Source organism: Panulirus ornatus, chromosome 42 (assembly GCF_036320965.1).
Source record: "Panulirus ornatus isolate Po-2019 chromosome 42, ASM3632096v1, whole genome shotgun sequence".
NCBI classification, from domain to species: Eukaryota; Metazoa; Arthropoda; class Malacostraca; order Decapoda; family Palinuridae; genus Panulirus; species Panulirus ornatus.
This window is the reverse complement of record NC_092265.1, coordinates 24,891,821-24,908,586: the sequence shown is the minus strand read 5'-3', so window position 1 is coordinate 24,908,586 and position 16,766 is coordinate 24,891,821. Positions and strand designations below refer to the sequence as shown.

The 16,766-nt window shown below is 41.6% G+C and overlaps 1 protein-coding gene across 3 annotated transcripts in view; it reads left to right on the top strand.

Moving 5' to 3' along the window:
• The first annotated feature begins 5,539 nt into the window (after nt 1–5,539).
• LOC139761989 (uncharacterized) overlaps nt 5,540–16,766 on the top strand; it is a 209,179-nt gene continuing 197,952 nt past the window's right edge. The window contains exons 1-2 of one of the 3 annotated variants that reach the window (XM_071686764.1): nt 5,540–6,484; nt 16,253–16,303. In XM_071686764.1, the coding sequence (XP_071542865.1) occupies nt 6,442–6,484; nt 16,253–16,303 (94 nt within the window). In that variant the 5' untranslated portion in view covers nt 5,540–6,441. The remainder of the gene's footprint in view (nt 6,485–16,252; nt 16,304–16,766) is intronic. The other 2 variants (XM_071686765.1, XM_071686766.1) reach the window with 2 other exon arrangements.

Genomic DNA, 16,766 nt, shown 5'->3' with positions numbered 1-16,766 from the left:
AGGGACGGAGGGAATCAGTTCAGTAGACGTTACTGAAGTGTGAGGCAGGGGTAAGCCCTTTCTACCAAGGGGTTAGTATTTAGTTTAGAGAGTGGTCTGGGTGGGGGGATTATGGTACTGTTGCGTAGATCGCAGTACCAAGTATGGTAAGGAGGGAGTGTAATGGATGTCATATGTGTTTCTTATATGATGCCGAGAATGGTTGGTGTTTAGTTAAGAGGGAGTGACTGTCTATTCAACGTGATTGGAAAGTGTGATCTGGACTCGTGACTGTCCGAGGTTAAAAGAGTGACTTCAAACTTCTGTGGAGATACTGACATTCTCTACGGGGTGAGCCATTATTCCGGTCGTGTAATGTAGCGCTGCATGTCTGATGTTGCTACTGTGGTGTCATTGTTGTGATGTGATCGTGAGGTGGTCTGTGTATGAAAGAACGCTCATGATGGCGTTTGCCTGAGGTAATGGGGGGTCTTATAGGATGAGACTGAACGGAGTTGCAGAAAGAACTGCTCCTTGGGGAACTCCACTGTAGAGAAAGAGGGAGGAAAAGCATACGTGCTTTTCTTTCCCGCAAGAGCGAGGTTGTATCAGGAACTGGATCCTCTCGGGAAAAATCCCACCCTTGCTTCTACTCCTTTTTGAAAGCGATAATACAGAGGGAGAGAGAGAGAGAGAGAGAGAGAGAGAGAGAGAGAGAGAGAGGATCTGGCCCTTTGCCCGCACCGCATCAGGTGCCGTGGTGGAGGGGTGGGGCTTGGCGTCTGCTGCTGGCCTCACCGTCCACGTCAGATGTTATCACCGACACCAGCAGAGGTACATGACGAAGGCAGGTGAGCTGGTCCCGTCACGCCCTGTATATCGGAGATAACAGAGGGGAACCCCGCTCTCCCGTCGCCTCACACTCTCCAGCACACTGCCTTGCTCCAAACACCGAGTGTCTCCTTACAACTCGTCGGGCATTTACGCCTTCTTGACTTTGCAGATAATTCTCTTAAGGAACTTGTCTATCTCCCAGACATACTGAAACCCCCATGAATATGACGATACGATTCATGATGACCTGACCTCATGAAGTGTCGGTCAGGTCAGAGATCACATCCGTTGCCCAGTTGTTAAAGCGCATCTACAAAGGGAGAAAACACGACGGTGTAATTTGCTAAGAATATCAGTAGATATTCTAAGGCAGCCAGCAGTTAGAGGTGGAGTTATGGGATTGAAATCCCAGGTATGGATGGGTCCTTGAATCTAATCTTCGAAAGAGGGATTATGTTAGGGTTGAGCCGGTTGTAGGGGATGGAGTGGGTGGCAGTAGATGTGTTTGCATTATACGGTCTGCTGAAGGACAAGGGTGGCCATATACTTCACAAGGCACTCCATTACAGCCCAGGTCGTTGGCTGTCACACACGCTCCCACCCTACACTCAATCTCTTACCAAGGCGCTCATCTGCAGTCCCCCAGGTCCACTCCCCTCCCCCGTGAGACAATGTATGTATACTGCCTGTGTTATTCACACCATCCAGTCCAGCCCACACGTGACAACAATATCTGGCGTTCCCAGAGGAGCATCCTAGGCCTTCAAGGTGTACGGGTCATAATGATTCATCCCTCGGTGTCCATACGGTGAGGGGCGCACTGCTGGACCTGTGTGACTCACATGTGACCAGGCTACCCACACCCCAGGGGAGGTGGCCATGTCTCCCGACGCGTGTGGCCTTTACGCCGCTCAGACCATACATTAAACTTGGGACCTTCCCGTGCCGGATGTAGCCAGCCGAGGGTCCGTCTGCAGGGCTGCCGTCCCTCACGTGCTGCCGCGCCAGCCTCACCCACCAGCTGACTGCTACCAGAGTCACGCCGGGTCTGACTTTGGCCTCGTGCTTCACACCTTGATGGCATCTTGAGTTGGCTCTGCCATACACCACTCAGGCCAGTGCGGGGTGGTCCGTACCACACCCGCTGACCTTCATCAAGGACTCTCGGGGTCTGCAAGTTACAGTGGGAGTACCGCGTGGTGCAGGCCCCCCCCCCCCCGACCACCGCACGGTACAGCTGCTCCCTGCTTTGACGGTGATCAGAGGTCACGTCTCATTTACAATATATATATATATATATATATATATATATATATATATATATATATATATATATATATATATATATATGGGTATGTTTGCTACTCCCTGTATTTACTTACAGGAGAAAGTAGTCCCCCCGTTGATTGCCAGCTTGTGTAAAGGCTTTCCCATCTGTCTGCAACTCTGGTAATGCTTCCTTGTCGTCTTCCTAACTTCGTCTTTCCACTCATCAGGACAAAATCATCCTTTGAATTCGCTGGTCCTCAGCGATGTCACCTCCAGTCGAAGGCGGTGCTCACGTTCCTTTAACAAACACCTTTCCCCCCACCTCTCTCTCTCTCTCTCTCTCTCTCTCTCTCTCTCTCTCTCTCTCTCTCTCTCTCTCTCAGTCCTGACACCCACCCACCATCGTGTGCCTGGCTATCCCTGGACCTCCTGGTGCGACGGTTCCTGTGTTGTCGCCTTTGTTAGGGCGACCTAACCAAGGCGATGCATAGTCTACCTCGCCTCGAACATAGCACATAAATATCTCCCGCCCTGCATCCCCTGGACCATGTCTTGTGGGCCGTCTTGACTCGACCTGGACCATGTCTTGTGGGCCGTCTTGACTCGACCACAGGTCTGCTGCGCCTCCGTCAGCACTGCCTCGGGGAGATAGCGAAGGAGATTTCCAAAATAGTCCCATTGACCACCGTGTCCAAGGCGCCGTGCTATCGTGTTCAGTGGTCGTGCAGTCGTGCTCAAGGCGCCGTGCCATCGTGTTCAGCGGTCGTGCAGTTGTGCTTCTGGGAGTGGACAAGGAGCTCTGGCTGCCTTGCATTAAGAACGACGGCGAGAAAATGGATGTTAGCGGCTGAGGCCGTTTTCTTCGTCTGTTCCAGGCGCTACCTCGCTAACGGGGGAAACGGCGAAAAGGTCGTCTCATCTATCCACATTAACTCATACACTATACACCTGTTCTGTTCTTCCTATCTTCACGTCCTCTACAATTCCCCTTCCTTATGGTGTGGTAGAGGGGGGTGTGGAAGCAAGGAGTGGTGGAAGGGGGTGTGAAGACAGGTGATAGTGGGAGGGGGATTGTGCGGTTGTGGAGGTAAGAGGTGGTGGGAGGGGGTGTGGAGACAGGCGGTAGTGGGAGGGGGGAAAGGGGGAGAGAGGGTGTGGAGGTAAGGGGCAGTGGAGGGAGAGGGATCGCAGGCAGGAGGTGGTGGTAGTGGGGTGTGCAGGGAGGAGGTGGTGGGAGGGGGAGTGCGCAGGCAGGAGGTGGTGGGAGGGGGAGGCATGCAGGCAGTAGGTGGTGGAAGGAGAATTATGGGGGAGGGGATTAGGAGGCAGGAGGTGGTGGGAGGGGTATTATGGGGGGATGGGGTGGAGACAGACCTACTTCTTGTCTTCTCACTCTTTCTCGTCTCTTTTTTATGCGTTTTTTTTATATAGATTTACGTAACCGAGCGGGTAAGATGGAGGGACTTCTCTATTTATTTAACCTTAGTTTTGGTTCCATCATGACCTGCCCTGGAGCCATATATATATATATATATATATATATATATATATATATATATATATATATATATATATATATATATATATATATTGGAGGCTTCGGTCACGGCTAAAGTCCACATTAACGCCGGCCCTAAATTGAAATATAAAGGAAACCGAGAAAACGAGAGAGAAGCAAAATATTCAAGAATTTTTGAGAAGGTTGAAGACTCTTGGTTTTCAAAAAAAAAAAAAAAAAAGCGGTCATAAGGGAGTTGAGAGCTTTAACGTTATAGGTAATTAACCATATTGTTTCCTATGGTCGTCATTAACATTTGGGAGAATGTTTAGTGTTCGATTATTCTCGCCAGGTACCACAGAAGCCGTCATGCCTCCCCCCCTCAACCCACCACTACCCCATCTCGCCTCCCCACCACTACCATTGTACGTCAGTTCCTGCGGTGGACATTAGCCCGGTAGTGTATAGGATAAACGAGACAACCTGACGGTTTCTCCAGTATGTGTAATACTGACCTTTTATCACCACAACTCTGTTATGAAGGAATTTTTATATGAAAAATGAAAAAGACTTCCTTCACAGCCTTAACGTTGAGTAGACGTTAAAAAAAGAACATGTCAGTTAAAACTGTCTGACTGATGAGCGGCGTTAGGGAAAATTACATCCTGGCATAGGTAGGCAATTCTCGTCTGGGTTACCATCATCACCCAATTATACCACCGAGTGCATAACCTTCACCCGAAAGCTGCGCTGAACGGTGAAGATCAAACAAATAGGGTACAGGAAGCGAGCACTTTTCCGTGGTTCGTACCATAGCCTCCCCTCCCTGAGTCCCTCCACCCCTCCCCCCCATCCCCTCCCCGGTATCACGTGTAACCTATACGCGGATGTTGACAGTACGAAGAGTTGCAAGATATCACTTTTGAAAATATTTATATCTAGTCCATCTCACTCTGTGTGCACGTATTCATGTGTTATCAATTGCCATGATTCACTCATATAAAATTAGAAATCTTAGAAAGTGCTGCTCTGTGACAGAATATAAGACAGATATATTAAAAATTGCATATCTTTGACTTCATGCCTACGCGCCTCTGCAAGTCAGGCCTCAGCACCACGATTGCCAGAGGTTCGACAAATCTCTCTAAATTATTTACGGCTGTTGAGCTTCCAATATGCATCTTATTGTCCTTAATAATTTAGAATATATTGATGTATTTTTTGAATGCCCTATAGATATAATCAATCGATGCGTTTGGCAAATAATAATAATTTTAAATCAATGTTTGGTGACTCTCTAGTAGGCCTCCACATGTTTTGTCGGGTATTCTACACTTGAATAATATTTGGCTATATATCACGTTTCCGACAATGTCATCTATAGACACTTCGTTTTTAAGTTCATAAATATCTTACACATTTGTATGACTAAGTTGTGTAACGGAAAAATTCTTTAAACGAGTGATTTTCCCGATGTATAGTTGCGATTCAAACGTAGGGTATACTATAGAACGAATAACGTGGGACTTGGTTGCAAGCACAGCGAACGGCGGAATGCGCGTCGCTTGGCAAGAAAAGTATCAGAGCTCCCCATCGAGCCGCTATGGGAGCGGGAGCGCTCGTCACTTGTTTGAGCTTCTGTCGTCTATTGAGCCATAAAGATTCCAGGAAGTCTTAGAAGCCAAACTCCGACCGAGGAGTTGGAGGTTTCCGGTAAGATTTCGTCAAATGCATGACTACCAATGTGTATCTGATGACTTCATTATGCCAGTAAGTATACAGTGATCACGTACGGCTATTAATGCTATTATCACTATTGTCCACCTCACACGGACATCTTACGGGGATAAGTACATCGTTAGAAAATTTTTCGCGAATCTTGCTACAGTGAATGTGGCAGTTTTTTTTGGCGTGTTTGACATTTGCGGTTGCAGTTGCATTCAACGGGCGGAGCAGTAGCGTTGAGCGTCGTGCTTGCGCGGCGGTGGCGAGTGCAGGTAACGCGGTCGTGCGGCGGGTTGAGCGTAGGGAGTTTTGCGTGAGGAGATAAGGTGAGGCGGTGGACGCGGCACTGGTGCTGCAGTGTTGCAGCGGCCAAGGTGAGTAGTGCCGCGCTGAGCTGGCTGCTGCTGGTGGTGCTACTGCATGCTGCCGCTACTAGGTGTCTCACGCCCACAGTACACGACTGCACTCGCGCTGCTCCTCTCTACCCTCCACAACCTCACCACCACCTGCACCGAGCACTCGTGGTTCTCCTGGGAGGCCCTCCCTGCCTCCTGCAAGCAGACAGTGCTGTGCTTGTATTGATTGCTGAGTGGAGGTGACAAGAAGTGTGAGAGTGAGGAGGAGGCAGCACACAGGCAAGCTGCCAGCCAAGCAGAGTGTGAGTGGTATCTGTGCCAGCACTACAGTGTGGCCGCGCGCCGCCACCACCACCATCAGCCAGTCCCCCACAGCCCACTAGTCTAGGGGGATGCTTGCCGCACCGCTCCCGACCCCTCTACATCATTAGTGACAACTTGTGCTGTAGTGGGTCTCGTTCGCAGTGTTTCACATTCCCGTAGCTACTCAGTTAATATCAGAGGATTTTATGTAAAAGTGGTGTACAGTTGTGTGTCAGTTTTTTATTGTTTTTAGTGAGCGAGAACTTGTCTTGTGATGTGTTCGGATTACATGGATATACCATCCGTATAATGTTTTAGAAAGCAAGGTGTTTATAGTATGATCACTTGATCAAACTTCTGTGTAAACTCCACCTGACATTTATGAGTTCTATCGAATAGTTGCCTGAAGCATTAAACCTTATTCCTTCGAGTGTGGTGTTGGTGGAGATACAGCGGCCCGACAGAAGAGTGTGCTTGATGCTTTCATCTGCTTGCGATTCATTTCCCTTTGGCTTTACAGGTACTTGTAAATTTTGATTTGGTACATTTAGTTTCTTTTGTTTATGGTTATTTTAGAATTGATAGAATATTGACAAGGCTCAAGCAGATAATAATTCTTATATGGAGTTTAGTGAGAAAAAAGATAGCCTGCTTCAGTGACAACAGTCCATCTAGAGAAAGAGGTGTTGATCATTGTGAAAGTGAATTGTGTTGCCTTCACTGGCAATACACCAGAAAAAGTTAATATATCATACTTATTGTATTTCAGAAGATAATAACTTGGCCAAGTACTAAAGTGATTTTCGTTCTTTGTGTTTATATGAACTTTTGCATCATACAAGTTCACCTAGCCAAGGTCTTGAGTCAGCTCTGCTAGGAGACCAAGGTAACGTGTGAAGATTATTATTATTTTTTTTTCATATAATGATTACTTTATTTTCAATCATTACTAGCCACAACAGATCGTCTGTAGTTGTTTGCACATTACGATACCATCAAACTTCTGATTAATTTCGTCACGATTTTGACAGTGGGACGGCATGATGAGGTAGCTCTGGCCTAGTAGACCACCTAGTTTGACTTGTGCCTATCTTCAGGTTCACGTAGCTGTCTGCGATTCTCTGTCGTATAGTCTCAGTATATATATATATATATATATATATATATATATATATGAAGTGTAGACGTACTGCTTGGTGAGCAACATTTCCTAACCTTGTGTATAGAGGGAAATGTAAGCTTTGACAGATATGCATGATGTATTATTTTTATTTTTGTGACCTCATAACGTGAGGCTGGTACTTTTCAGTTTCAAGTTTGGACATCAGAAGGAAATCGCTTGTTATTTTTCCAGAGTATTACCGGACCTACTTTCAGAAAGTATTTAATGTTGTTGTATGGATGCACTTTGTTTTATTAAGTCAGACGGTATCAGTTTTACTGGTGTACAGTAGTTGCAGCCGGCAGTGCCTCGACTCTATGGTGATGTTCGAATTTTACTGTGGGTGTGGCTCATTAAACTAAGACGCCCGTAGGTGTTTAACGGCTCGTATTATCCTTACTTATGCTGCTGGGCAGCTCGTTTCACATAGTTTTCCCCCCTCAGTATATGACCGTAGTTTGGAGACGTGAAACTAGCATCTTCGAACAGAAAATCGCTGGGGCTGAGGAACCGGACATCAGCTTTCTGTGTATATACCAGTTGGGTTCGGATAACTCTTGACATGCATCAAGAGTATTTGATTTTGTCTGGAATAAGCTCCACTGATCAGTTCTCTAGCAACCTTAACCGCAAGTTAGCAGAATTTCATGCCGGTCCTTCTACGGTTCGTAAATAACAGCATATATGATTTTTGACCGTTTTACGGATGTGTAATATTCTTAACCGATTTCTTGCGGTCGTTTTCTAATAGCAGCGGAAAATATAGTACGTTATTCGGACATGAAAATATTGCTATCATAATCGCTTTTTTTGCGCAACGTACGCTGGCCAAAAAAAAGAAAATCCTAACTGATTTTCTACATTTAAATCTACGTGGCCAATCTGTAGCTCACACATTATATTAAACGGTAAGTCTGTTATAGAAAGACATACATTTCTTCTCTCATCATATACTCTTTGGTATAAGTTTCATATATGAAAAAACAAACGAGAATTATCAGTTTTGTCTATATAAGCCAAGAAGGGTGCGTTGGTGCAGCGAGGAGGGCGTGGGGGGGAGGTGGGGGGACATTTTTCTACCAGGACGGAGTGGGAAGGGGATTCTCTCGCTGTGTAGGACATCCTCCCGTTAGTTAATTGCCTGAGCAGTGTAAACGGAAGGTGGTCTTGTGTATGTTTTTGCTCATCAAAGAGAATTAGACAACTTGGGTATACTACGATGTATTGGAATTAGCTTCCTGTAATGTGACATGCTTACGTAAAGATCATACAAAAAGTAGGGTTTTCTTTAATCAATTGGTAACTCACAAGTACTATATTCACTATGAAATCAGACTTATTGCTGTCGTGGCTCCATTCATGTGCAGAACATTTACAAAACGTTTGTGAACATAGTATATACAGAAGTGTTGGCTAATTGTAAACGTTGCTCCATTGTGTGTGTGAGACATTGAACTCTTGAGGATAATGAAATGAATTATAGAATAAGTTTACTGTGTAGAATTGGATCCCCCACGTGTGATTAATGGCTTGGCTGAAACCATTGACAACAGCCAGTATGAAAGCAAATATGATGATGTTAATGGAGGTGACAGGAGAACCCTTGAAGTACTCACATGATGCTGTATATGTAGTTGCAGATTTAGTTCATCTCTATACAGTAAACGTATAACACGGAAGTACATACTACATACAGAACTGCTGTTAGCGTCTTTCTACTCTACGCATATATATATATATATATATATATATATATATATATATATATATATTGCATTTTTTTACATGTGGTCCAATGTTAGTGTTTTCAGTAATATAATGCATCACACTACATTATTTACATTATATCATCAAGTGAGAAAAAATCTCATCAGTTTATCCTGGGTTAAGCAGGACCTGCAGTTAACCATACAAGCCTTCAGCAGACGTAGTTCACGTGTACAAAGCAAAATCGTATAAAGTTAGTAAGTACCTTGCGAGTGTTCCCAGAAACTTGATGTAGATGCAAATACCCTGTGCACTTCTTGTCAAAGCACTTATCCATGACTAGTGTAGCTTTATATATATATATATATATATATATATATATATATATATGTGTGTGTGTGTGTGTGTGTGTGTATGTAATGAAAGAGAATATCACCTATATATCTTCTGCTTGCTGCAGAAAGCTATATATATATATATATATATATATATATATATATATATATATATATATATATATATATATACAGCAGTAACCGAATCTTCGCATGGCTCTTTCTGATCCTAGTTTTAGAATGATGATACAGGAGAGAAAGATTTCAAAAACCCTTTCCACCCAGCTCCTTCCTCTCAGTCAATACAAGGATGATGCTTCCTTCTCTCTCCCCAGGGTTCATATATATATATATATATATATATATATATATATATATATATATATATATATATATATATATATATATATGTATATATATATATATATATATACATCAGGATCTTTCAAAAGGCTCCTACAGCCCATGGCTGCGCTATTTCCAGTAGGAGGGAAATGTGGACTCCATCGGAGCGAGAAGTTCTGTGTCGAGAATGGCTACACCCAGAGATACAGCCTCGCCAAAGTTGACTTTATCACTTGCATAGTAACCTCAAATGGACGGAGTCCTGGTATACACACACACACACACACACACACAAAACCATAAAATCTTGGCGTTGATCCTGCTCTTACTTGTAGTGATGATATAGGAGGAATTTTTTTTTTAACCTCCCTTGCCACTCATGAGTTTTTATATCCCCATAGATAAAGAATATATATATATATAAAGAGAGAGGTGTTACCGGACGCCGCCTCGTTGAGGTTACACCGCGAATATAGTCATTTTGGCGAGGCTGCAGCACCGGCAGTACGGTCAAGTTAAAAGAAAAAAGTAAAATAAAAATCTCCCGAGTCCATCTTTCCTGGTTACAGGAAGAATCGTTGGCTTGGGCTGCAGAGGCCTTTAGAAATAGATTCTGGATGTAGGAAAGAATCTCTTAGAAAGAGGTACCGGTATATATATATATATATATATATATATATATATATATATATATATATATATATATATATATATATACGCGCGTCCATAATAATGACGGAAGTATTGAATGCATTCTTGTGTTTGCAATATTTCTGAAGCTTCATAGGTTAAACTCTTGGTGGTTTTCTTTGCAACGTGTGTATGGGATGGTAATTGAAATACTGATATAGTAATAGTTTGGATTCCCCGCAGAGGGAGAGAGAGTGTGTGTGTGTATGATTGTATATTTGTAATTACTTTTTTGTGTTGTACGTGGAGAATTTTTTTACACTCGTGGGTCCCCATCTCTCGAACTGTTCTCACTTTACCTGAACTTATTTCATTCCATTCACCCACCATTTTTATACTGTACAAGCACTTCTGTGCATCCTTCCTAACACGTTTCTAGCTTGATTTCATGTTGTGTCCTCTGGTTGTTATATCCTGTCATCTCTCGTAAAACTACTCATTATCAGCATCATCAAACTGGTTTATAAAGATAAAGGTTGTGATCATGTCACCGCTCACTCTTCTGTTCTCATTTCGGCCACATTCAGCGCCTCTGACCTTCCCCTATATAACTCATCTCTCTGGATTCTGGCACCATCTTTGCTGGCCTCATCATGAATATGATGATCGATAACTTCAGGCGCAAAAATTAGCGGTAGTGAGAGGTATTCGACGGGCGAAATTTGGCCATAAATCATCCCCATTTTTGGCAGGAATTTTGCGAACAAAAGTTTGGCGACCGTGAGCAGCTTGCTGCATGCCAGAAAGGAAAGTCTAGAATTCATTTCATTCGCTCGGTCCGTGATGGTGCGACCAAACCCCAGAGGGGCTCCCCCCCCCCCCCCCTCCCCCATGGAAAGAAACTATCCATAAAGTCGTAAGCGAAACGTTCAGACATGAATGGGCGTGGGTGGGGGCGAGACAGAGATGGGAGTCCCCTCTCTCCCAGTACGAGGTATGGAGGGTCATTATTCATTTGTTGTCGAAATAGACATTAATATATTCAAGCTGACCAAATTCATAGAGTAGCTGCTATAAATTCTCTTATATTCCCTTTTTATAGGTTTTCTGTTATGCCTATATCTAGCTGCTATATATATATATTCTCTTATATCCCTTTTTTATGCTTCCTCTTATGCCTATAGTATTGGGTTTGATGATCACGAGAAACATGGTAAGCACTGCTTATGATCTTTCCTCTGTGTATTCCAATCTCATTGCCTTGAGCTCACTTGGGTTCAGTTTTCATAGACCAGACCAGGTATGGGGCGTCCCCTGGTTACCCTTGTAGTTGGATACAATCACCTCTGCCGTAGCTTTACCTCCCTTCACGACTCTGGCATCATCTGCAAAAATTTATATTCCTGGAGGAGTTGACTCCTTGTGACAAGTTATCTGCAGAGATCAGACGGAGCAGTGGTTCCAAAACAGACCCTTGCCAGTGGTCACCCCTCTGCCTGTTTTCAGGTTTACTGCGCATGCGTCCTTTACATACACTAGTTTGCTATTTAATATTACCTGTACGTTCATGAAGAGGAGAGTGTTGTACACCTGCGTGTGTGTGTATGTGTTACCGGACTCCGCCTGCGCTTGTGGTTCTACGGCGAGGGCCGTCACCGTCGCCTGTTGACGCAAGAGAGGACTGTAGAACCCGCAGGAACCTAACACCTCACAAGAGTCCATCATTCCCATGCTACTGGAAGAAGCGCAGCCTTCACGTGAAAGGAGTCCTGGGCTATATATGTATATATTCTTGTAGAAGGCGAATAACAGGAGCGGGAGCGGGGGGGCTGAAAATCCTCCAATCCTGTTTTGCTTTTCGCAAAAGAAAAAACAGAGCAAGGAACCAAGTGAGGATTGTTCCCTCTAAGGCTCTGTCATCTGGTCTTGACGCTACCTCGCTAACGCGGGAAATGGCGGGCATGGAGGAAAAAAAAAAAAAAAAAAAAATATATATATATATATATATATATATATATATATATATATATATATATATATATATATATATATATGTAAACCCGAGGAAAATTATAAATGATAAGTTCCGTCATTTTCCTCATGGTTGTATGCATATACTAGATAATTCGCACCGCTCTGACCTCTTGCAATATATATATATATATATATATATATATATATATATATATATATATATATATATATACACACACACAAATTTCTACATGTGTTTTATACACGTTTGTTTACCGGTATTGTATGTAGGGATTCATATAGCGGTGTCGCACATGTCGCAGATTTGACTTGGAGTCAAGGAGTCTTCAGGAACTCATCATTGTATTAATTCCTATCACAGTTGCACCAGCTGGTGTGTGACACTGAGGACAGGACAGTCCGTCACATCTCCAATATGCCAATAGTATGTAAGCAGTGGGAGGAAGAAGCTTACAAAGGTTCAATTATTAATCAGACGAATTATATGTAGTTATTCGGAGATATGTTAATGATTTCTGACACAAGGAAACATGTATTCTACTCCATGGTGTTGTGTAGGGTTACAGGAACTTACAAGATGCTTGCATTGTGAAAGATCTTTAAAAGAAGATTGACTAACCATTTCCTTTCTCATTTTCCTTAGAGAATTGTGTTTATTGCCACCTAACTGTTCTTAGATGCTATAGTCAGTGCCATTGGATTATCACAGGTATGTAAAAATTATCAAAATTTTGCCAAGTTAAAACTCGGAAACATTTAACTGCATAGAAAGTAATATCAAAGACCCTTTTCATAAGATTTAGACAGTATATATATATATATATATATATATATATATATATATATATATATATATATATATATATATATATATATATGTATATATATATATATATATATATATATATATATATATATATATATATATATATATACAGTTTGCAAAAATTGTATGTGAAAAAGTACATATCTAAATTGAGTTGTTTTATCTCAGAATTAATTAATTTTACAAAAAGAATTTGCTTTAGTGCAAAATATTATTAATGGTATTCATATTATTGGATTAATTGCACCCAGACTCTGTGTATGAGTTGTGATAAAATTCCTTCTGTAATTTCCTGAGATTTTGTGGAGTGAGACCAAAATGTAGTTGTTATGAACCATCCAGGGATGCAACAGCCTTTACTGATCTGTCAGATGCATTCATTATGTCATGCTGATACAAACTGTTAGGCTCAGATCTTTGCAAAAGTTTAGTGCCAGTTTCATGATTTCTTCTGGATATGTGGCTTTTACTCGTTTCATTAGCGAGGATTGGCTTTCAGTACAAACGTACAGGAACAGAAAGGAAGTTGAAAAGAGAGGAAAGAAGACTGTAGATTTTGTTTTAAACTTATTCAGTTTCATAATTCATTAAGTATAAATGAAAAAGTTCCAAATACTTCATTAAGTATTTTGGATTGTTTTATTCAATAACTGTGCCTCAAAAGTTCCAAAGTGTGTATGTCTCATTTATTATATTCATGCATCAAAAATTCCAAAGTTTGTGGAGTGTGTAAGTCTGTGCATGACTAGTGCCAGAGTTTGTGGAATGTATTTCTCTCATTCATTAACTGTGCATCAAACGTTTACGGACTGTGTACGTCTCATCTAGTAACTGTGCATCAAAAATGCCAAGGTTTGTGGAGTGTGTTATGTCTCATTCATTAACTGTGCATCAAAAGTTACAAAGTTTGCGGAGTAGATTCGTCTCCATCAAAAACTATGCATCAAAAGTTTATGGATTTTGTGTTATCACTGACAAGTCCTCATATGTCAGAGAACTCATAGTAAACTATTACACATGTACAAACTATATATATATATATATATATATATATATATATATATATATATATATATATATATATATATATATATATTCGCTACCTCGCAAACGCGGAAGACAGCGACAAAGCAAAAAAAAAAAATATATATATATATATATATATATATATATATATATATATATATATATATATATATATATATATATATATATATCCTTGCCTGAGGCAGGTACCCATTTTATCGACCAGCCCCTAGGGATGGATGAACAGCTGCGTTGACTGTGGACCGCCTGCCGCAACCAGGATTCGAACCCATGCGCTCGACCCTGGACGGCCCGTGAATGCATCACGAGTCAGTTACATGTATATTATGTTTTATTATACTAGTAGTGTTTGAAAGCACCTTTGTCAGTTTGGAGAAAGATAGAGAAAGCAGTTCTGCACAGTTTACCCAGACAGACTGAAAATCTCGTTATTCACAGAGAACTCCAGATTTTCACAAGTGACGGGTTCTGTGAGGTTCTGTAACTCACTGTTTAGCACCAGTTCGTATAAGGATGATGTTATTTCTCCGTCTACGTCAAGTTAAATTTTAGAACATTGTTAGATTAATTGCACTAACAAGTCCTTTCTAAACAGTAGCCCTCCCGCCAAGGAAAAATATATATGTGCAGTACATTAGATGATGCGAAATATGACTGATTATTTCTGAATTTTGGTTGAAAAAGTAAGAGAGACATATTACGTACATTTGATTAATTTTTCATATTTTGACAGCCTTCATTTTTTCGTTGTAAGTTACCCTTGTATGGTCTGGTGTCTTTCACATTATGCACACCACAGTTTGAAGGTTAGATTATAACCGCACTAATTAATTTCATTGCTTTGTAAACACCGCCATATGGCTTCCCTTACGAGATCATACGTAGTTTTGTGACAAATTTGAAAGAGAACCAAAGAATTAAGATTTTTCTTGAGAATATTTATTTTCCATAGCTTATAAGCGTAGTGTGAGATGATCATTGATATATATTAATTCACACAAAGTTTGGGTCATGAAAGCCATCTTTTCTAGCCAGTTACCACCAGGTCGTCCACAGGCACTGTAGCAGGCGCTGTGGGACATATTCCCGTCAGGAGGCAGACATCAGCGTTGCTTGCACAAGGAGAACGTCTGGGTCACAGTAACGTTGTAGACATAGTTTTCTTCACCGAGATTTTCCGTCAGACACGACCACAGTGCATTTTCCCTACATCACAGCATACTGGATCATCAAGGAATCTTCACCAGTGATCACCGCACATGGCTTTACATTCCTCCTGTGAAATGCCTTCCACCCAGTACATACACACACACACACACACACACGCACACACACAGCGGGAAAGACCCGACACATATATATATAAGAGGTAGATAGAGATGGGTTTACACGAGTGTAAGAATGTTTCCCATAACCACACAAATGGTAGTCACAAGTGATGATCACACATACTCTCTCTCTCTCTCTCTCTCTCTCTCTCTCTCTCTCTCTCTCTCTCTCTCTCTCTCTCTCTCTCTCTCTCTCTCTCTCAATCCTTCCACGTGACCCTTATCCACTCCTAATTGATATCTGTTTTCATTCTTTTTACTAAAGGGTAGTCAGGATATGCATCATCTGTTCTCTATACCATCATTATAGTGCAGCATAACAACCATCCTTTTACCGTATACTCTTTTATTTTCCACATTCCTTACTTCATCATGTAAGCCCCCCCCCCTCCCCCACATCCCCCCTCTCGTCTAACCGATATTCATTTGTTTTTGATGTTTGTCTGCCATTCTGATGCACGAGACCCAAGTTGAGTTTGATATGTACTGGTATGGATCACATATTTAGTTTTCTATAACTCAGTTAATGATTGCCCTCCTTTATTATAACCCTTGTTTCAGTGTTCTCTCTAAGGCCACAACTGCTTGCTTCCCTTCGAGGTTATTTGTTGTGATGTCTGTGTTTCTACCCTCCCGTTCATGCTTAGACTAAATGCAAGAATTATAACTTGTTTTTATATAAGTTCTCCATACAGGAATTAAAACTTGGATTTTTATAAGTTCTCCATTTTTTCTGTAGTCCAAATATATTCCACAGTTTAAAATCCCATTATAAAGCATGGTCTTGCCTTAATTTTGCTCGTATATGTATACTTGTAATTTATTGATTTGATACAAAAAATCTATTCGTGTTGTGTGTCCATACAGAAGGATCTTGAGACATTTCTCTCAGCTTACTTTCATTAAATTTCAGGACTTCCTTGGTTGGCCAGAACTCTTCATCAACCCATCAGTATATTAAACAGTCAGTAAAACATATTACTTCCCTCTTTACTTACTCAGATGTTAACCAATAGATTATATCTGACGAACCATATCTTAACTCCTTTGAAATCACAGTTTTATGTGCATGTAGTCACTTCCTCTGCATCACCTACTCTGAAGATATTATGTAATACCTCAAGATTAACTTCGTCACAAAATTCATTCTCCTGTTAGTGTTATAAACGTATTTTTCTTATATAGATATAGAATTTTCCTTAACTTGTGCAGATTTCGCACACCCATGCACTTCCTAAAGTCCTTTTTCATCTTTTCCATTTCTGCCACGAATCTCTCTCTCCCTCCCTCACACACCTTTCCCTCCACTGTCAGCAAGTCTGCACCCATATAACTATTGCATAACTTGCATGATATGTTCTGTTTTTTGCACCATTGCATCCCCGCGATGCTTTGGTTTGTCTGTCATCATCTGTGTGTCTGTTGTG